General features: G+C 41.7%; 1 protein-coding gene across 1 annotated transcript in view; it reads right to left on the bottom strand.

The window, feature by feature from the left end:
* The window catches only part of mapk1 (mitogen-activated protein kinase 1), a 55,977-nt gene extending 33,140 nt beyond the window's left edge, over positions 1-22,837 (bottom strand). Inside the window, exon 1 of the mRNA XM_042337239.1 lies at positions 22,647-22,837. Coding sequence (XP_042193173.1) covers positions 22,647-22,774 — 128 coding nt within the window. The 5' untranslated portion in view covers positions 22,775-22,837. The remainder of the gene's footprint in view (positions 1-22,646) is intronic.
* Between the last annotated feature and the right edge of the window lie 240 nt (positions 22,838-23,077).

The raw sequence follows: 23,077 nt of genomic DNA, 5'->3' as shown, positions 1-23,077 counted from the left end.
ATTCTATAAGCTTAAAACATTCAGTAGATCACAAATGGAAAGCTGGAGGGAAAAATAAAAAAAAGTATGAATTGGTGTCAGGAACAAGTTAGTGGTTTCAAATTAATTTTGAAGATAAGCCCAGTTTTGTACAATTCAGAATTTTTTCAGGGAACTATATTTAGACCGAACAGTTTATCTGGTTTACAATGCCAGTTTCTGTGCCGGTTGCCAGGGATACAGGCCTGCACTGCAGCTCAGATTGCAGACTACACCCTATTGTCGCTCTCACTATCCCAAAAGGATTTAAGGCAAAGGGATAAAAATTATAAAGGGAAGGCCATGGGCTTCGCAGCTATCAGTGCAGGGCACACTACCCTAACCCGGCAACGTATGTGCTCAATTGGCTGCCATGTTTCGCCCAAGAATATACAGTTAATTTAATTTATAGTATATCCTGTGAAGCGCTTTGAGAAGTCTTGAAGACATGTTAAGGCACTGTATCAGATGCAAGGATTATTATGATACCCAGTAAGATGCTAGAAAGAGACATTACAGAGGAAGTATAGCATGATTGTATGTAAAGTGAAATCTGAAAAGTTGACCAGTGACCTCTAACTAGATAAAACTAGTGTACAATTTTGAGAGATAATTTTATAAATTTATATCATTCAGCAACCAACAATAATTCCACCAGACACTGAACTTTGAAGAACATGGATCCGGAAAGCAACTGTGGTGCAATGGGCTTGGAGTCTCAAAGCTCCCTCTGAACTTCAAACACCAGCCAAACCGAGAGGTCAACGGGAACTCCTGCAAACAGGTAGATCTCTGAGTTAGTCACGGAAAGGAAGTGCCCTTTGAGGTCTTTTAGGTGGGTTTTTTTTTTAAAATCAAAAATGAAAAACAAAGAAGGATCTTCGGTGCATAAAAATACCACAAACGAAAGATCATTCCCTAAACTAGACAAAGAAAAAGCAAGAGTCCATTTCTTCATCCAGCCCCCCAAAACGGCAAAAAACAGTCACCGGGCTCATTCAGTGTCGTCATTTTAATATATGTAGTAAACGAATTGGATCAATATTTGAAGCAAAATGGGGTACGAGAAAAGAGGAAGGAATTGAGGATTAGAGTGCAGTGAAGCTTAGATTTGAAGGCCTGAATAATAATGATCTATGCTCCAACCTCTAATCTGGGTAGATAATTTAGCTCACGTATCATTGTGCTTGATAATTCTAATGAGATAGTCAGCACTGAAATAGAAAGAGGTGGAAAACGTTCAAAATATAGTTCACTGTAACTGAGGTTTAAAGGGAGTACTTGGCGGTCAGAATTCACCACAGGGCTACAGCTCAGTTTAGACTGCAACTTCTGAATGCAGCATCAGTTCTCAAGCAGCCTGCCAGGTTTAGCTACTTTCCATTACTGTGACAAGCAGTAGCATTCAGTGTTTTGTCTCGACTAGTCAATCACTGGTATTCCTGCATTGAACATAGAATGAAAGTTGCTGTTAAGATGCCAAGAATCACTTCACTGCCTCCTCCCCACGTCTTCCAAGTAAAAAGGCAAGCTTGTTAAATTGGTCAAATTCACTTCAAATTAAAAATCCTAGTTAACTGAACTTTGGCTTTCCTTTACGTCAATAGCATCTGAGCAAGTACAGCCAGCGTTCAGTTGACACAAACTCCTGGAAGAGTTCCAATCACCAATTGTTTCTGTGGCACGGTTCCCAAACCCCACCTAGTATTGCTGCCAACACCAGTCCAAAACTCAGATTTACATCATGGCACAGATCCCAGACTGCAACGGATGAAATCAAAACAGATTAAAGAAACCTCTGTGCTTAATTTTAAGGTTTTATGCTTTATCAAAGTTTCAAACCTGCCTCCTCTTTCTACGACAAACTAATATTGAACACTGAAATATTACAATCAATTGAAGAGTGTTCTAAATTGGAGGCAGTTGAACAAAAAGATTTTGCTTATTTTTTATACTCAACGAGGCATGGGAAACTTATGCTGGGTACTCTCAATTCACGCATCCAGTGCGAGCATAAACCAACAACAACTTGCGCCTATATAGCACCCTCCACGCATGGTAGCGTCTCAGAGCGCATAAAAACACTCTCAGCTTGGGCACAACGTGAATAATCCTCCCTCTTCTTTATAGTAGTTTGTGGGACATTGCTGTGCACAAATCGGCTGCCATGTTTACCTACAAAACAGTCACTACCCCTAAAATTAATTCCTGTGAAGCATTTTAAGAAATCTCACCTGTGTGGTAAGGTGCTACAACAAATGCAATGAGTATTAAATTACTGCTCTAATGTGCCCAAGACCAAACATTAGTGGAGCACTCTCTATTGAACTATTGTGATACTCTTCCACCCCAGAGTTAGGATTCTCGTCTCTGGGACAGAAAGAAGCTTCACCCCAGGACTCTGAACTCAGTGTTGGCTGACACGCCTGTGCCGTACATAAGAGTTACCTTGTCAAAGGTGCCCTCCTTCAAATGAGACTCAACACGGAGGCCACATCCGTGTGTTCACTTGGACATTAAAGACTCTAAAACACTTCGTAAAACAACTTCGTCTGATGTCCTGGCTAACGTTCCTCCACATAAATGAGTTATTGATCAAAGATATTTGTGCAATACGGCTGGAACAAACTGGCGTCTGCATAGTTTATATTTTACAGCAATTACCTGCGAAACAGATATTTCCACATTATATCATATGCAAGGATTATTAGTTTTATGCTCCATTAGTTTTACGCACCCCCCCATCAACAACTGGTTTTAAACAGTCTCAACTCATTTTACAGAGACCTTTATCTCTTACCCCACAAAAAAAAAACCAAAGGAAGCCCAATCGAACTGGCATGCCTTCTGCAAGATGTGTGCGAATGTAACCCACAATTACTGGATTAATAGATGGGCGGATTACTGGAGCTACACCACTGGACTGCAAGCCTGTGCAGGTTTAATGTTATTTTACCTAATAAGCAAGGCTTGCTCTCAAGCCTTCAATGCCACTGTATAAACAGGTAATATATGGTGTCCTCGGGCCAATTAACCCAGTCATTCGGCTCTTATTGTGTATAGCTTCTGCTCACACTTCAACCTATGAACAAATATACTGCACAACTAGGTTTATTGGAAATCTGTCAATTCAATTTAACTGAAATCTTATCCATACAATCTGCTACAACAGCAGATCCTTCCAGCAGTATAATCTAGATTAGTTCAACATTTAAAAATAAGTCAATCTGCTAATGACAGTGCATTTACTGCAGAAGGAAACCAAGAATGATTTCATTCAGCTGAGTACAAAATAAACAAAACAAAACTCATTTGGAGAGGAAAGTAAAGCGTCCACTGGTACAGCAATCTTCTTTAGGTCAAAACACCTCTTCAGCACCATTTTAAATATTTCAATGGAATTTGAACTACAGCCGGGGGGCTATTTGTAGCCACTATGAGCAGGGACTGGAGGAACTGGGTCTTTTTCCATTGGAATAAAGGTTGATGGATGACCTCATAAGAGGTCTTTAAAATTATAATGGTTGTTGATAGTCAATAAGGATAAATTATTTCTACTAGTCAGTGAGTCAGTGACTGGAGGGCATCAATTTAAAATAGACAGTAAATGAACAAATGGGGAGGTTAGAAGACATGTTTTCATGCATAGAGTAGTTAGGATGTGGAATGCCCTGCTGGGAGCAGGGGTTCAGGCAGAGTGTATATTCGTTTTCAAAAGGGAACAAGATAAATATCCAAAGAGGGGATAAATATAGGGGTAGGGGAAAGGGCAGATAAATGAGATTGAAAGGATTGTCTTGAACAAGCCAGCAGACATATTGGACTGAATGTGCTGCAAATTTCTATGGTTCTATCTGTGGCCTTGAGAACAAGCTTCTGGGAATAACCATCAATAGAACGTGGCACTCAGCAAAAACTGAGCTGTTTGGACTAGCGGTAATTAATACATTGGACTAAATACTAATGCATTGATTACTGCACCAGCATTAATCATTTACTCTTCCACCTAAAATAATCTGTAACTACTCAAGTGAGTTACAGCTATTCAGTATGAAACACTGCCTATTTATGCAACGTATAAAAACTCAAAGTAACCCTTCCTGTACCAACAGGGCATCAGTATTCTCATAACTACCGACTCTCAGCTCTTCAAGAGGAAGTGGTTAGTGATATTTACAGTGAACTTGCTTGATTACTAAGCCCTTTCCTGCTAGAGACTTTGCATGATGCCAGACCTAGTCTCTCTCACACACGCACCACAAGGTTCCCAAGCAGTGATGTCTATGTGGTCAGTCAGACACCGGGAGAAAGGCTGAATTGTGCCTCAATCTTGGCTTCCTCTCTCGTTTTGGATAGGTTCACAATGGTAGCGGTAACATCAGAGGCTGATCCAACAATCATAGTGTGATATTTCCTACAATGCATCAACGTGAAGGTGCTTAAGATCACGACTGTGCTACAAATCCTAGTCATTCATTAAGTATTTCTCACCCATCTGCTCTCACAATAGGCTATGCAGACTTTTGAAAAAAAACAGCATTTCATGTATCACAATGTGAATGTCCATCAGTGAGTGGCCTTTCTAGAAAAGTAAGCATTTAGTGATGCGTCTTCTACCTCTGCACTTCTGCCCCCCAAAATAATTCCAATCTCTGGATTTGATATAGCACCGTTCACACCAGAAGGATATCTCACAGAGCTTCACTGTAAATTGCAGTGACTGTACAGTATATTGTAGGCAGACAACTCTGGTACCGGGAAGCGAATGCAGGCAAGTAAACTTATGAAATCAACCTACAAACTGAAGCACTGATACTCCTTGAACAACTAGTACCAGTTTGCAAGATCTGTTGATAGAAACGAGGCTCTCTCAGACTCATGATAGTTAGTGACAGTTGGTTTTGAAAAGCTGCAAACTTTACTGTCCAACCAGTAGCAAGCTGTGCAATCCAATAGGAGTGAGCTCTGCAACCCCTCCTCACCCAACAAAGAATGTGTGCGGTCACCTGTCGGCTATGCTTTCCCACGTGCCAATCAGCCATTCCACAGGTCAGTCTTGATCTGTCAGATTTTTTCAGTAACCTTCTTCTGAACTCCAGCATCCCTTGCTGCAGCCAGAGTCATGTTAATGGGTCAAGCTAATACAATCAACCCTCATTAAACTTTCAACCTTGCCAGAAAGGTGAGGACGATAAACAGCTTCAACGACACAATCCAATTAGTGTTGCAAGACAGGCATTTAACAGCAACACCCTGTAGTGTAGAAGTGCCACACTTCCAGCACCTTGTTACTGCAGAAGGCCAGTCCCGAAGACCAACGGAAAGATCAACATCTAAAAATACTGGCTGACTGGCCGATTGACAAATTTCTGGCAAGGCACAGAATGTGTAGAAAGCATTCATTAGATGTGTGAAGCACAGGCAAGCTTCATTTGCAAAACCATTTTCACCCGACAGCAGCATGAATAAAACTATTAATACAGCTGAAAATTAAAATGTTTCTATCCGCCCACCCCTCCCCAAAGTAAGCATTTTAAGAGAAGCAACACATTTCTATTCCAAAGTCTGATCTTGGGGAAAGCTGTGTCCCTATGACAACCAACAAATCCTTTCGTCTCTCCAGCTACGAGCCTCAGCTGAGGATTATAAGGAAACAGACTGCCAAGAGCTACAGATTTATCTTCTCCCCCCAGTAAATATCAGCAGATCAGATGGCAGAGTCAAGGATTCACAGATTGTAACTGAAGGAGAATGCAAATCCAGGTTTAAAAAAAATGTTTGTACACTATTCAGCCAGTAATTGGAAGTATTTTTCAGTTTCAAAATGGTGGCTTTGAAAATTCACTGTGTGCACATATGCGTTGGGGGGGGGGGGGGGGGGGAGAGAAAGAAAAATAAAGGGGGTGGCATTGCATGCCTAAAGGGGATAAAAGGACTTGGCAGGTAAGAGGAATGACACTTTGCTACATGAAGTTAATACAGTATGATACTTCAAAGTGCCCGGATGAATACTACTGACAAAAACTAGGTTCATCTGTAGAGCCTCAGAGAAGAGCCGCAATTCATTTCTGACCAATTCAGTTCCGATTGCTGATTACTAAGAGTTTGTAGAGAATTGTCCAGCACACACAAGGTCACTGATGTATTATTTTTGGCCTCACATGAATACTAAATTAGAGGATGATCGATCGATAGTTGAGCTCAATACTTCGAAGATCTGACTCGGAGAAGCATCTGAAGTGCCCACAGTGTGAAGTCCCCACAGAAGAGCAGCTCAGCAGTCATTCTGTAAACCGAGCTTCAAACCACATTTTTCTTTTTTTTTTTTAAATCAAAGGTTTAAGGCTCAATCTTTCACTGATGACTAAAAAATAAACTTCAGTGACATTGTTTTTGTCAAAGTAGGGTATCAGATGGTATCACGCGCTCACGGCTGAGTCAAAAGGTTGTGGGTTCAATCCCCACATCAGAACTTTCATATAGTGTAGGCTGACACGCCAATGGAGTGTCGGGGGGGTACCACATTACTGGAGATGCTTTTCTTTGGTTGAGAAGGAAAATCAACGTCTGGTCAGTCCCTTTGGGTAAGAGTTAAAAGATCCCCAATTTCTCTCATTGTCCTGACAATACCCCAAGTAAAATTGGTCATTAATTTCAGGGTAGTTTGTGGGACATTGCTGTGTGCAAATTGGTTGCCACCTTTCCCTACAAAAAGTCACTGCATTTCACAGTAAAATCCTATGATGAGCATGGAGATGTCCCAATGACTGGATCAGATACTATATCAAATGGAAGGATTATATACCACGATATCTTAAGACACGCAAGTTCCTAAGTGATGAATTTCGCATGAAAATTAAAAGCAATCAGCAAAAGTCATCATGTTTCATGTATCTGAACAGTTTCCTGTTCCCAAAGTAGCAATATAGCAGGAATATACTTCTACAATCACGCATCAAATTAAACTGTAATACTGAGAAAATCCCAGTACAAAACACGAGAATAATGGGATACAATCAACTCCCAGCACTCATTGCACTCTGTACTCCAATCAGCTAACAGAGGCCAATCCGGTCATTATACCTCTAAATCTCTGAACCTCCCTGCCTCTATCCCTCCGCTTCCCTCTCTCTTCCGCTTCCCTCACCTCCCTCTCCATCTTCAAATAGCAAATCAGAACCCACCCCTTTGATCACGACGATCGCGAAAACTCTTTTCCCCTCCCATCTCAGTGTTCAATTCAGTCACTGTGAAGCACTCTAATGTGAAAGGAGCTACTTTAAATAAATGCCAGTTGTTGCTTCTGTTGGACTAAAAATACTGTATAAACATAGAGATGTCAGAAATTCCACAAGACAGGAGAAAACAGGAAAAGTACGCACGGTACAATTAAGTTTTACAGAGCGTTGTCTGCAACGTGTTATTCTAGCACAATCCAACACGTCAAGGTCGTTTCATTTGTGTACAGAAATACATTTGTTGATTACAAAATTGTACTGCAATAAAGTCCATGTTACAACAAAGTTCAGTCCTCTTGGTTTCTAAATGTGAACTATTAGAAAGTTTTATGGTCAATTTGGCTGCAGAGCAAGAATTATGATGTGGGATTTACAGTGCACACCCACAAGAGATAAACAATTGTGACACTGCAATCATTGATCACTTGGTTGCTCATTAACAGGATTAAGGATTCAGAACCAGGGCACACCTTATTCTGCAACCTGGAGGTAATTAAACTCTTTGAATGAAAAGATAAGCTCTGGCTGGAGGAAACTTGATAGAAATAGCTTGTAGGTTAGAGTTTCTGACATGACTCTCACTCACCCTTTCAGGAAAAGGCATTTCATTTTGGGTCTGGAGCAGAGAAAGGTGCGTCAACTTATCTTAGTCGGTAGGTAGCAATTCTTACCTCTTGGCCAGAAAGCTGCATGACAGAATTTGAGCTCAGTATTGAGATGCTAACCTTCAAATGAGATGCTTAATCAAGGTCCCAACTGCTGTGACACTAAAGATCCCATGAAACAAAATGAAGAGAGTTTCCCAGCCAACAACCTTCCACATTAAATTGGTCAATCACCCCATGGCAGTTTGAGGGACATGACCGGTGCAAATTGCTAATGCGTTTGCTCATAAAGAAGTTTACTGAGTGCTAATTACTAGTACTAACAGTAATTACTTGTGAAGCACTTGGGGACGTTTGATACACCTTTCTCTTCTGTAGCTGTAGGAGTTGGAAAGGCGAAAGTGACATATTAACACATTGGTGACTTGGATAAACATCAGGCTTAAATTTACGAGATTAAGTAATTTCTAAGGCTTTAAGAGTCTCCTGTATGAAATAAATATTAAAGTCACAATGCTGCCTGCGATACCCCAGAAGATGATTAAATGTAAGCTGCTCTTTATTCCAGGAATTCTAATCAGCGGTTAAATTAATAATAAAAAAGGCTTGGATGAGACATTAAACTGTCTGTTCAGATAGTTTAAAATCCCATGTTACTATTTGAAAAAATACGAGAATTTCTCCTGGCATCTGGCCACTAGTCCTCCCAATTAAATTTGTCATTTACTTTGTGGCTGTTTGTGGGACATTGCTGTGCACAAACTGGCTCCCGTGCTCCCCTACAAATACATAAGAAATGCTAGACGAAAAAAGATCAAGGTCCATCTAGTTCGCCTTCCACTTTCCTGGAGGTTGCATGCACGTATGTCCCGAACGCCCTATGTACTATACCCCATAATGTTATTTCCTAAAAAAAACTATCTAATCTGCATTTGAAAGAATCATCACTTCCTGCTGCAACCATCTCCCTCGGGACCCTGTTCCACATACAGTCAGTAAAATCCTGTGAAGCACTTTGAGATGATCGATAATGCGATATGGTGCTATATCAAATGAAAGGATTATGAAATGCGTTTCAGACAACTTTTACAAACCTAGCAGGATGATCATTTCTTGGTGATATTGCTAGAAATACTACTAGGGCAGGAAACACTTGAAAATACTCTAAAGACTTCCTGATAACCTAGTGGATAAAGTCACTGAATGCTACCAGCAGAGTCACCGAGAACAAAGAAGATACCTCAAGAATCTTGGTTGTTATTGTACTACTATCTGCAATGAGAATGTAACCAACAAGATAAACTAAAATGAAGAAACTCTCACACAGAGTAAAAGATCGCTCGAATGGGATCATCATGATGAATTAAGTTTTAAAAGTTTTAATTTCTACCACAGGATATACAGCATGTTTGATAAGAGTGCTGCCACAGCGTGTTGTAATTTAGTTTATGGTCAAACAATAATTGCAGAAGCAGCTTCCAGGCGCAGTCAACACAAAGTCATTGTTCCTGAAAACAGAATGTTCTTTATCTGAACACCAACACTTCACGCTTAAAATTCTTCTGTTAGTCCACCATAATGATTGCATCTCATTAAGCTGGCTGCTAATCAGAGGTACAACAGGGATGCTCAGCTTCTGTTCTGGGTACTTCCTGATTTTGTGTGACAACTTATAGCAGCTCCACCTTCAGCAGAAATATAAGCAAGGCACCGTTGCTACCTTCTTTTTTTTCCAAGAATGTTCTTAATTAATACTACAGGGGAGGAGGAAACATACTGAAGGAACTGATACCCAGATAGTTGGGAAATTTTGTTTCTGTAGCACCAGAGGAAGCAAGCTAACGCATCACTCCCACTTGGGGACCATTTCAGTGACTGGCCACACCGTGAAGTCTCATAGACCATGGCCTGAAGTTTGGGAAGATCCAGAAACAGAAAACAAAAATCCCCCAAACTGGAAGGGTGTACAAACCATTGTGGCTGTGACTTCGTAAAATTCACCTGTGACAAAAACAATGAAAGCTTTTAATTGAAGCAGCTCTGCAACGTCCTTGCTATATATTGAAAGAATGAAGCAATCACTTAAGGGTAACATCTCCATTTTCTGTTTTAAACTAGCTAGTCAAAAGTTAACTAGACATTTAAGCTCACCGCTCTTTCAAACAGCTCTGTTTCATACTATATCACTTCTACTCATATCTAAACTATCCAGCAAAATATGAACTTTTTTGCACATATGCAACCATCAAATTGCAAAAAGCAGCATCCGGCTTTAATAATAATATGGCATTTGATATAGCAACTTATCACGTCTTCGAGACGTCTCAAAGTGCTTCACAGAACATACTGTAAAATGAATTGTCCGTATATTTTGTAGGCTTTCTTATGTCTATCTATCAGTTAGGGTACTTGTTGCATCTTCTCTGCCATCACTAATACGCAGGATGAAAAAAAAATTCCAATGTACCAAACTAATATATTCACTTCCTATACTGTATAGAATTTCTGCCCCATTCATTGCTGAGCAAAGTATCTCATCTTTTGCGATTACTGAGAAGATGGCCATACACTAAAGCTTTCCTAGAATAGATAAAAGTGTTATATATACTGTAGATCAAGTTACTTAAATGGCCTGTGGCATTTTCACTTTATTCCTCCCAAGAATCAGACTGCAGAAATTCTAATCCAAGCTACTTCTGGGGGGCGGGGGGCTTTGTTTGCAATAGGAGGGACGGATTCTTGGGAGTTGAATCACCTAGCTCAGACCTATACTAAATAAACTATCAACACAAGAGTAACAAAAGCACCATGGCTTGACTTGCCACTTCAAAGTTGCTTGATGCAAATTTGTTTGGGAAATATATAAGCATCAATGTTTGCACAGAGAACCCGAACAGCTCATGCAGCTCACTAAAAACCTCCCTGATGACTAATTGAACAAATTTGCAGTCTGATACAGTAATGAGCCAGACACCACTGAGGTCCCAGGTTCAATCACTGATCTGTGGCAAAACAATTTCAACCAACAAGCTACCATTAGACTCAGTGCCCCTAAAAATGAAAGACAGAGAAACATGACAAAATCCCTGTAACTGGACTCTGCTGTGATTTCTTCAAATTGCCATCGGACATCGTGTGGGTTCAGCTGAATCCACTTGAGTAAAGTATCAAGACAGGCAGCCCCTATGAAACAATACATTGGTTTAAGTCAATGCTTTGAGGATTGGTTTGAGACAAAATACCATTCAGAACGAACAGTTAACTTTCATCTGCCTGAAGGCAAAGTTTCTTGACTGAACTTCACTGAAAGATACAGTGAAATTAACTGGCAAGACAATTTGCCCAGTCCTTAACTAACCACACTGCTTAAAGGCAAGTAAATGCATCTGAATTGCCACAGGATCCTAAATGTCAAAGGGATTTGTACATTTGCTTTCTTCCATTGTTGAAAATATTAAAAACAAAGGAAATCTGCAAGCAGATATTGTGTGGGATCTTTTAGTCATTACCTCGAGGTACTGCCTGCATTTCACTATTCCATTTCCAATAAGACCAAAGAGGAAACTGCAATTAACATTGTGTCCGTTTGTCTACATTTGGCTACTGTGTGTGCTGAGTGAGCGCAACTAAAGAGATGCCAGAAAACGGTGGAAGATGATGATGAAAAGCATCTCCAATAATAATAAGTACATTTCCTCTGGACAAATCACTTGCTCACTTTTGTGACAAGAGGATTGACTTAATGTTGTGTGCCACAAATACAGTAATGATTACTTACATTGAAGGCAAATAGAAATACAAACATCAGTGTAATAGCATGCGTGTAGTATATAAACTAATAACTATAATTCTGACAGTTTCTTCCCAATATTGGTCAGTTCTAAAGTTTTTGTTTAACAAGAGTTACAGTCTTCACCCCCACTCCTGTCCTAAAGATTCAGACTATTGTCAGGGGAAGGCAACACAGGTTTCAGCTTAGGTGGACATCTTTCACTTAAGAACCGAGACGCAGAGCATAACGCTATTTGGCAGAGAGTAGGGCATCACTATCAAGCTGGCTCCCATTTATCACCAGAAAGTCACACATTTTCAGCAATTGTCATTTCCTTCTCACAAGAGTCAAAGTGCTTGAGGGTCCCTTTGAATGGCAAGTGCAATAATTTCTAAACAGAAGAACTGTCACTTGCTCAATGCTCTGTTCAAGTGAAAAAACCAAGCAAACGGATTTGTGCTGGATTCTCAGCAGAATCCTGCTTTGTTTGCAATGAAACCCCGTTATTAGTACTGTGATTGGCAAAAGAAATAGAACTGGAGGACATATCATCAGCCAACCCTTCAATTTTCTGCAGGTTTTGTAATGATAGGAGAAAGTGACAAACTTGACATGGAATATAATAAATAGAATAATCCTTGCATTTGATAACATCTTGGCCCTCATACAAAAAAAGGAAATGGATGTTATAACAACATTTGAAAAAGCAGCTTATCATGTCTTCGAAATGTCTCAAAGCGCTTCACAGAATATACCCTAAAGTGAATTGACTGCATATTTTGTGGGTGAAACACGGCAGCCAATTGGCCACAGCAGCGTCCCACAAACGGTCGTGGATTGAGTGATCAAATTATTATTATTTTTTTCAAGAGATTATTGCCCCTGGAAAAGCAATCCACTGATTGACAAACACCCGGGTTCCTACTTACTGTTATGTAAACAGAGGCGCGTGGAACAAGGAAACTTGCCCAAAGTTTCTCCCTGCCCGGGAACCAACTCAGGTCCTCTCGCTTGCAAGGCAGGTGCTGTAACCACTAAGCTAAGACTCCACGAATATTTGAAGTATTTAAGGCTGAAGTCAGGATACCTGGCTGGGAGGCAGAACTAAACCTGACAATTTAATACAGCTGAATTATCAGTAAACGATTTAACCCCATGGTCATTTCAGCTTTTGGTCTCAGCATTCCCTCCCAATAAACTCATTCCAAAGCACAATTTAAAGGCCCAAACAAAATGCAACACCTCTACCCTCCTCCCACCTGGTGATTCAGTCTTTAAAGAGAGAGAGAGAGTGCTAGTTAGGACCTTTGGAACTTTGCTGAAACACCAGCCCTCCTCTGGCACTAATATCCACTGGTCAGTGAGTCAGTAACTAGAGAGCATCAATTTAAGATAGTTAGTAAGAAAGCAAATGGAGTAGGGGGAAGAATTTTTTTTCCCATAGAGTAGTTAGGATGTGGAATGCTCTGCTGGGAGCAGTAGTTGAGGCAAAATCCATGTTGGCCTTCAGGGAGGAACTGGACCTTAAAAGAAGTCAGCTACAGAGGTATGGAGAAAAAGCAGATGGGAAGGATTGCTCGAGGCACAGACACAATGGACTGAATGGCCTTTATCTGTGACATAAGTTTCTATGGTTCTAAATAAAGTGCCCCAAAAAATTGTGAGAGGTTTGTCCTGAAAGACCAAAACACTTTAAAGCAGGCATATAATCAACAAGATTGCGGAATTTCAATGAAGGATGAAATGCTTCACACATACTTCAAACAACTCATAGTTTAAAACATCAATGGGCAGACACCCCATCAGATTACCTTAAAGTAAGACATGATAAAGATAGAAAAATACGGAATGGTTAAATCAAGTCTGGTACCAGCCTTTCAGATTTAAGAACTAAAACAAGTGCCAATGCATCAAATGATAGATTTTTCTTTCAGTCAGCCTGACACATGCAATAACCCATCAGCATGCTTCAGAGTTCCCAAACCAGACAGAATTCCAAATATATATATAATATATATTATAATCCTATCCTGTAGGATTTGTGCTTGCAGGAGCCAAGTGAGAGGGTTCCCTAACCCCTTTGACAGTAAATGAATGGGTCTCCTTGGAGGCAAAATCTATATTGGCCTTCAAAGAACTGGACAGACAGAATAAGCTGAACTGGCTCCAAGGTGACATACCTGGCAATGGAATGTCAGAATTAAGCCAGCCCTCTGTGGCGGTCTTGGTAGTCCGGTTCCTGAGCCAGGCGGGTTCGAAGTATTTCAGGACACTACTGATGATACCACAGGATTGGAAAGGCAGACCAGTCATTGGGGGCAGGGAACCTTCCCACTCAGCTCCTGTTAACCAAAGCCCTAACAGGTAGGGACAAGCAGTGGGAAAGCTTGCCGGGCAGTAATATCAATGGCAAGCTATGCAGATTTAGCTGGTTAGACTCCAGCAGTTACCCCAACGCACAGTCTGGGGTCCCCAACCTGTGCCTAATACTTTCCGTAATTAGGTAAAGCAGGATGTGTCCCTCCAGGGAAAGAGTGCGCATTCCATTCCAACAATCTATCTCTGGGATTTGCATGTGCAGATGGGATACGTTATGTAAATACAAGACCAATGCAAATTCAGGAGTTTTCAACCCTGACTACACCCTACCACCATTTTTATCTGATATTATGAGGAGACGTAATTCCAAAACACAACAGCTATGCTTCATAGACATGTAATTGCATAACATATAAAGACAAGCATTCGGTGAGGACACCTTTTTGACAGTAGTTCCCATGTCACAATGGCAGGAGTGAGCTTCAGTTTCTTTTTACAATTCTGCACATGCTTCAAATCACACATCCCATTTTTAAGCACATATTTACCTGATTAATATGCATTAAAAAAAGAAAAAGTGAATAAACAGGGTGACCAAAATGTTGTGATACCATTAGAATGTCTAATAAGTCTTTAAAAATATATATTTTTGCTTTGTTTTAGATAATACGTAGCATCACGACTTTTTGGTCAATTTGTATAATGAGTTTGATAATCTGGTGAGTTAGATAAAACAAATACAGATAAATTTGTCCTTTACACAATCTTAACCATTGGTGTCAGCCTGGCTCAGTGTCAACACTCTTGCCTCCAATTCACAAGATTACGGGTTTAAGCACCACATCGGGGCTTTGAAATCACAATCTGGTTGACATGTCAATACAGTATTGGGGGAGCACCACATTGTTGGAGGTGCCATGTTCAGTCTATTCAGATGGATGTTAAAGAACCCACAGCACTATTCGAAAAGGGAGCACAATTGTCCCAGCCAACAAGCCCCCAGACAAAACTGGTCGTGCACCTCACGGCTGGTTATGGGATATTGCTATGTGCAAATTGGCTACCACACTCACCTTCAAAATATCAGTCACTAAAGTGCTTTAGGGCGTCTCAACAATGTGATAAGGCACTATATAAAATGCAAGGATTATCTTTTTAAAATCGATGCAAATTTTGGTGGTGATTATACAACAACAACAAAATGACATTTATAGAGCGCCTTTCACATTGGGAGGACGTCCCAAAGCACTGAACAGTCAGGTGTCGGGGCCCGGTGTCGGGAGGGGTGGTGTAGGGGTGAGGGAAGGCAGAGAGGTGGGAGGGAGACCAAAGGCACGGTCGAAGAGAAGGGACTGGAGACCGGCCTTGAAGGAGGCAAGGGAGGAAGCGAGGAGAAGGGACCGTGGGATGGAGTTCCAGAGTGTGGGAACAGAGAGGCTGAAAGCCCGGCCACCGATTGTAGGGCGGGTCAGGTGAGAGACATGGAGCAGGCCGGAGCCTGATGAACGGATGGAGCGGGCAGGTTGGTAGGGAGTCAGCAGATCTAGTCACTGATGTATGTATAACAGTCACATGTACATACATCATTGACCAGACTACATGAGAGGATCTGAGCAGTCGTGCTGCATCCCCAGCACAGTATTGGAGTATCAGCTTAGACCAGTGTGGTCCAGGGGAATATTTTATACGTCCCATAAACCATTTTCAAATCCTGGCCACCAGCTCCGTCCCTGGCAAACTGTCCCCTCATGGCAGTGGCAGGAGCCGGCGGTTGGGAGGACATGGTTGGTAAGGACATCCACCCGCTTATCTTCCCTTCAGCTCAAGAGGGACTTCCTGACCGTGAAAAAGGCGCTGTGTAAATGTCGCTGTTTCTGAAAGGGAAACACAAAATATTGCTAATGCGGCACGCAGACTTTTCTCAAACCTGGCATCCGGCCCTCAGCAGCCAAAAGGTAGGATCATCCCTCTCTTAGTCAACCACCAGTTTAAAGTCCCGACAACCTTGTGACTCGAGGCGAGAGTGCCACCGCCTTAGTCAGCCTGACACACAGTAACATATTGAAATTTCTCAAAGTGTTTCAGAGTTTTTTTTGTAACGTGCGCGAACAGTATCTGTAGGTAAAAGCAGCAGCCAACATGCACACAGCGTTGTTCCACAAACAGTCATGAAGTGAATGATTTTCTCTCTGGAGGATTGTTGACTTGGACATCAGGAGAAACGCCTTGCTCTTTTCAAATAGGGTCAGAGGTTATTATATATCCACTTGACCATGGTGATCTCAATTTAACATCTCAACTAAAGGATGGCACCCCCAAGAATGCAGCGCTCCCAAACACTGCCCTGGAGCGTCAGCCCAGAGTGACTGAATTCCACTTTCTAGAATATAAAAAACAGTGTTCATTTGAAGCTACATTTTCGATTAACTGAAAATTACACAACAATTAGATTTTGCAATGTTACATAGCAATTTCAACATCTAAAACCACAAAAATGAAACAGCAGCCCTAATAATGCACCACAGTGTTCGTGGTACATTAATATACACTGTTGGGAGTGAAGGTCTCGGAAACCATACACAAAATGTCCTTAACTACTTCCCATCAACTGCACTAAAACATACCATACAATTAATTTTGTTCGAAGCTACAAATCAGTACTAGGGGCGATATTAACTTCCCATCTCCTTGACAGGGAGATCAAGGAGATGAAACAAGTCACACAAGATGAAACACGCAATAAGGAAGGAATTCTTCTCACAATCGTAAAGAACGAAGACTGTTGCAAACTAACTGCACCATGACTCAGGCCTATTGTGAAATTGCATATCAACTTCCAACTGAATATTTTTTACTGTATTTCAATGGGATTTTCAAATTGAAGCATTGGAAAATGACATAGAAGCTGGAGATTAGCACCGTTGAGGCACAGCCAATGCCGACACTGCAGCTGCATGTGAAAAACTTCCATCTTTCATTTAGGGGTGCGGCAGGCAGGCACTTTTCCCAAAATGGGACAAAAATAGCAGTGCAATCATTAAAAACAGGATTACTGGCAGAGATCTTTGGATTTCTTTCTCTTTATTCCCCCTAAAACAAAGATCAGATCCAACTGCTGTACCAGCACTGCACTTAATTCTCGAAAGCAAGGCTACAGGGACTGCACGCTCCCCACAGCACCTTCCAGGGAACACGATGCATTTTTTCCAAACTGTAGCACAAAGGGCATTTCAGTCACATCTAAAATAGAAGATGACACAAAGCCTGATTCGGAGCCTAATAGACTGAATAAGTGATCAGCTCAACACAGGCAGCGTGAACAATTTCACATAGGAGGCTTTGAAACGAAATGGATTTTATTAGTTATATTTAGATTACTCCGATTTGTTTCCCACAAAGCTTAATATAAAACCAACCTAACACTCATCTATGTTCAGCTTCTACGAGAGCATATGCAACTGAGCAGCCAAGGAAAAGAGCTGCCCAGAATTGTCACTGAAGGTGCCAAACACATCACACTTCCCACACAAAAGTCAGGTCCCGCAAAACTCGCTGAAAAAGGTCTGCAGCCTTTAACTATGACTGAGACTTTTGACTGAAATGCTATTTACCCAGGCAAAAATGATCTGCAGTATTCAATGCAGCAACCACTCATTTGTTCTTATTGAAACCCATTTAAAGGTGCAAATTCCCACCCTCTCTCTCCTCCCTCTCAATGGGTCAGTTGACAAAGAAATCCGTCTAGTGCAAACTGACCCACACAGATTGCCGTTTCTGGTCGGATCCCCATTCTTTGCCAAGTTAACTAATCTCAGAGGTGCCTAACTGGGCACTAGAAAATGGTGCATCAAGGTTCTTGCTCTAAATTGATCCCTTGCAGCAGGAAAGTGCATGTGTGAGCATTTTGGGCTGAGGCGCTATCAGCCAGTTACATCTTACTGACACTCTAAGGTTTGACGCACTATTTTGCTAAAATGTCCAGCGTTCACTACCGTGTTTAATTGCATATACACCAAGGAAAACACCTACTGACTGCAAGATAAACAGAGGCATGTGGAGCAGGGAAACTTGCCCAACATTTCCCCCGGTAGGGGGAAGTTCCCTTACTCCACATGCCTGTTTACCTAGCAGTAAATAGGAACCAGATTGCTAGTTGATTGTCGGTTGGCTTTTCCCGGGGTAATAATTCCTTAAAAAACATAATAATAAATTGGTCACTCAATCTACAACTGTTTGTGGAAAACTGCTGTGCGCAATTGGCTGCCACAAATTACAGTCCATTTAGCATTCTATTCTGTGAAGTGCTTCGATTCCTGGCAGGGTGAAATGTTGGGCAAGTTTTCTTACTCCACACGCAAGAAAGAACCCTTAGTCGATTGGGGGGATCGCTTTCCCGGGGGCAATAATCCTTCAAAAAAGCAATAATAATTTGGTTACTCAATCCATGACTGTTTGTGGGACACTGCTGTGTGCAATTGGCTACTGTGTTTAACCCACAAATAGTCAATTCACTTTATAGCATATTCTGTGAAGCGCTTTGAGATGTCTAGAAGACGTGAAAAGCACTATATCAAATGCAAGGAATATTATAATTAGCAATCCAAAAAGGCAGGGTTTTTTAAAAAAAATATTTAGAGGTTTATTAGGACGTGGAAAGTGATACCTAACAAGAATGATAGTGGAGGCAACGTCCATAATAGCTTTTAAGAGGGAATCAAATATCTGAAAAGGAGAAATATAAATGGATGTGGAGAAAAGGGAGCAGAATGGGATTAAATGGCTAACTCTTTCAGAGAGCCTGCACAGGTGCAAGAAGATAAATAGAAACGCAAAAATATTTTAATTTCAGATATCCATAACAATGGAATAAAAACACTTTGAATAGACTCCACAACAATGTATAAAAGCAGAATTTTTAAACCTTTAAACAGGTTTTTTAAACAAAGAGCAAAATCATCAATGCAGTATCGACACCCAGCACCAGATCATTTAGCGAGTGACATTGTCTGGGCACGTGTTCACAATCCAGCTCTCGGCTTGTGAATTAATTCAAAGCAACTCTGGTGAGAGAAATTAATTCAAGAATAGCTCAGGAAGTCAGTTCTACTGTAATGCAAAATGCAAGGCATTTCAGGGGAAATGTATTTTGCTTAATTTTGCTCCATCTCTTCCTCTCTCTGCTCCATCTCTCTTTCTCTCTGCCACATGGAGTCCTGTAGCTCAGTGGTTAGAGCATTCGCTTTGCAAGTGAGAGACCCGAGTTCAATTCCAGGCAGAGGGCCAAACCTTGGGCAAGTTTCCTTACTCCACACAGAGCCTAATAATAATCCCTCCAAAACCAAAAGCAATAATAAATTGGTCATTTTCAATCTACAACTGTTTGTGGGACATTGCTGTGCGCAATTGGCTGCCGCGTTCGCCCACAAATATACAGTCAATTCACTTTACAGTGTGTTCTGTGAAGCACTTTGGGCCGTCCTCCCGACGTGAAAAGCGCTATATCAAATGCAAGGATTATTATTATTACACCCTGTCCCTCTGCCTAGGTCACCCTAGTTCTCACCAACCTGTACTCAAAAGTCTTCAGAATTAGATAAGAAGAGTGCATCCCTCCAGAGAGAGACTGGGCATTTCATTCCAGACACAGGGAACTTTCCATGCCTAGATGGCTTACAAATATGGAGCTCTTAGTCTGGTTTGGAAACTCTTAAGCATGGTGATGCGTTGCTGCCTACATCAGACACCCAGCTGAACAAAATATCCTTGGGAAGCTATAACAAATTAGTTTCTGCATTTGATGGCATTTTCACAAAAATGAAAATGATTGCCAAATTTGGGCTATGATCCCATGAACTTTGTCTTGAACTGATGTTCGACTGATTCTGCAAGTCTTTCTATAATTCACCTGAAACATACAAATAATTTGTTGAACAGATGAAAACAAAATTTACCTGTGGTTTGTATAAAGGGGGAAAGGGGAGAGTAATGTCAGCTGCAAAGTAAATATTTACCTTTAAAAGCCTTGGTTTTAAAGTGGTAGATACTGGAACCTATTTTTTCCAATTGGATAGAAGATTTTGTGTAAAGAAAAAAATGGTCCAATAGAAAGCATAAAACCTACATAAATCAACAATTCAAACCATACCATTTTAACATGGATTAGCAGAGGATGAAATGACAGAACAAGTTTTAAGTTAACTTCAGAAACTGCGTCACTAGCAGGTGAGTGTCCTAATAAGTGCTATATTAGAGGGTGTGGCACAGTCCAAGGGACATGGTTAGAGCATTTTGTTGACTTTTCATAATCAAAAGAGTCATAAAAAGGATGGTCACAAAATGTTATTATCATTTATGGTCAAATAGTGCAGAGAAGCAATTAAAGCATGTAATCAATAGGTTTTAGTCAGTTCAAGGCACCCTGTTACAGCAGAAGATATTTATTCTAACCATTAATAAAATATCAAGTAAATTTCATTGCAATAGTGAACTAAAGTATAGCATTGCTTATGATATATTCTCATGCCGAGATGAGATGACTATACGAAAAGCGTATTGGAATATATCATAAAGACAATTCCGATTTCCAGCTAACTGGCATGAATCAACTTCCGATATCAAAATACAAGTGTCAGAACTGCAATTGTTGATTCAAAGCAACTCTGGTGAGAGAAATTAATTCACGAATAGCCCAGGAAGCAAAGAGATCCTGGAAATTAGGCTTCCATTCCACAAACAAATCCCAATAGGTTATACTGTACAGTGCTATGGGTTATCTTCATGGGAAATAAAAAGATGAGCAATCTGATGCAAGAAATGGCGATTAATCAGCATTTTAAAGATGGGCTCACATTGTGTGTGTAATACTTCAGCGCTCTAGGCGTTTTTTTTTAAAAAAAGCTGAAAATTTCAGGAAAGAAATTAAATTCCCTGCTCACTTGTCTATGTCTACAAAAGCCAAACATAAAAAAACTCTACCTTTAATGCTCCATTCAGTGCTGTTTTACAGAATTGTTGCAAGTTAAATTGCAGAAGTTGGGCTCCAAGCTGCTCTACTTGTACCAAGACATTCTAGGAAACATTATCAGGCAACTGCACGATTGTTTGATCTTTCTCAACATGTCGCCAAGCAAATGATTTTTTAAAAAAATATGCATGTCTGGAAGTCAGTAACAATTACAATAAGAAATTCAAAATAAAGCAACATTCACACACAACACACACAATATAAAACTAAAATCCATAATGTAATGTTTAAAATGTAAAATCCATGACTCAATGTGTAAGTGGGATCCCTTTCCTATCTGCAGATAATAACAATAATCCTTGCATTTGATATAGCACCTTTTCACATCATTGAGGTATCTCAAAGCACTTCACAGAATAGAATGTTAAATGGACTGTAATTTGTGGGCAAAATGCGGCAGCAAATTGCGCACAACTATGACCCACAAACAATCGTGGATTGAGTGACCAATTTGAGATATGGTTACCCCCGGAAAGCAATCCGCCAGTCAACTAACAACCGGGTTCCTACTTACTGCTATGTAAATATTGATGTTAGAAGTAACAAGGCTTGCCTAAGGTTTCACCCCGCCCAGGAGTCAAACCCGTGTCTTCTGGCTTGCGATGAAAGAGTACTCGCCGAGAGTATTACATTATGGATTTTAGTTTTATATTGTATGTTGGTGTGTGAATGTTGCGTTATTTTGAATTTCTTATTGTAATTGTTACTACGAGATTCCACTGCTCTTTTTAGCCCTTCACCCTCAATCACAATAATAATCACAGAATCCTTTGGGTTCTTACAATCTGGCCACATTTATTTCCTGAGCTGCGCCCCTCCAATCCACTCATCCTATATCGCCTGATCTGCTCACCCTACCCTTCCCGGTCAGCTATTGCCTCCACTCTCCACCCTCTTTCAATCTGACAGCAATTACCTGGGAAGCACTTTGGGGTACAAACACAATAGGAACTATATCAAATGCAAGGATTATGGACCTCCCTGCTACCACCACCCCCCTCCCCTCCCCAACACACAATCCCAGGCATTTTCCAACCCGGGTTCAGCCCTCCCCTTTCGCACTCCATCACTTCCAAATCCTTAGGCCCAAGAGAGAGCCCCATCGATCACCCCAACCCCAATTCCTTCCCCATCCACACCCATCCATCCATCCAACCACAAAACTCTTCCTCCCTCTTCCTCATTCTCTCCCCTAAAAAAAACCCATCTTTCTAAGGAACCCTCCACTCTGCCCCCCCCCCCCCCCCACCCACAAACAACTCTTATCTAACAGGCTCCTCCTTTCTGATGCACAGACAGTCACACCCAAAACCTTAACAGAGGTCCCTTTCGGCGTTGCTTTTGGACCCGATTCGCATTTCCAATAATATTTTGCTGTTTCACAATCCCAGCGCCAGGAAATGATCATGTTATACATTCCGGAGGTTTGCTGTTCCTCTCTCCCCCCCACTCCCCCCTCACACACACACACACACACACACAGCCCCTAATCCAAATCTCAACCAAAGGACCCCTCCCCTCCTCCCTCCCTCCCTCCCTCCCTCCCGGGCTTCTCTCTCTCCCCCTCTCTCTCTCTCTCTCTCTCTCTCTCAGCTCCGGGCTCATCTCTTCTCGGTCCCTTCTTTCACTCCCCTCCTCCTGTCGCTACCCTCAGTCACTCACTCACTCACCAGACCATGCCGTAGGCGCCCTCGCCGATGTAGCTGAGGTTGGTGTATCTGGGCCCGGTGTCGAACACCTGTCCCCGGATCACTTCGGGCCCGGTGGCGCATTGAACAACATTCTGCGCCGCGTCCATCTTACTCCGCTCGGCCCGACTGCTCCAGCACCGAGCCGATTGGACAGCCGGCGGCACGTGACGACAACCACCGCACCGAGTGCCGCGATTGGACAGCGGGCGGCACGTGACGCCGTTCCCCGCTCCGAGCGGCGCGGTTGGACAGCCGGCGGCACGTGACGCCGATCCCCGCACCGAGCGGTGCGATTGGCTAGCCGGAGACCACCTGACTCATGGGCTGCCTGAGAGGAGGAGGAGGAGGTGCCGCGTGCGTCTCTGCGTCGTGAGCAAGGCCGCGACCCAGCCACCAACCGGATAATGCCG

Source organism: Callorhinchus milii, unplaced genomic scaffold, assembly GCF_018977255.1.
Source record: "Callorhinchus milii isolate IMCB2004 unplaced genomic scaffold, IMCB_Cmil_1.0 Scaffold8, whole genome shotgun sequence".
In the NCBI taxonomy this organism is placed as follows: domain Eukaryota; kingdom Metazoa; phylum Chordata; class Chondrichthyes; order Chimaeriformes; family Callorhinchidae; genus Callorhinchus; species Callorhinchus milii.
Note: the sequence above shows the minus strand (reverse complement) of the source record. Positions and strands in the feature narration are given on the sequence as shown.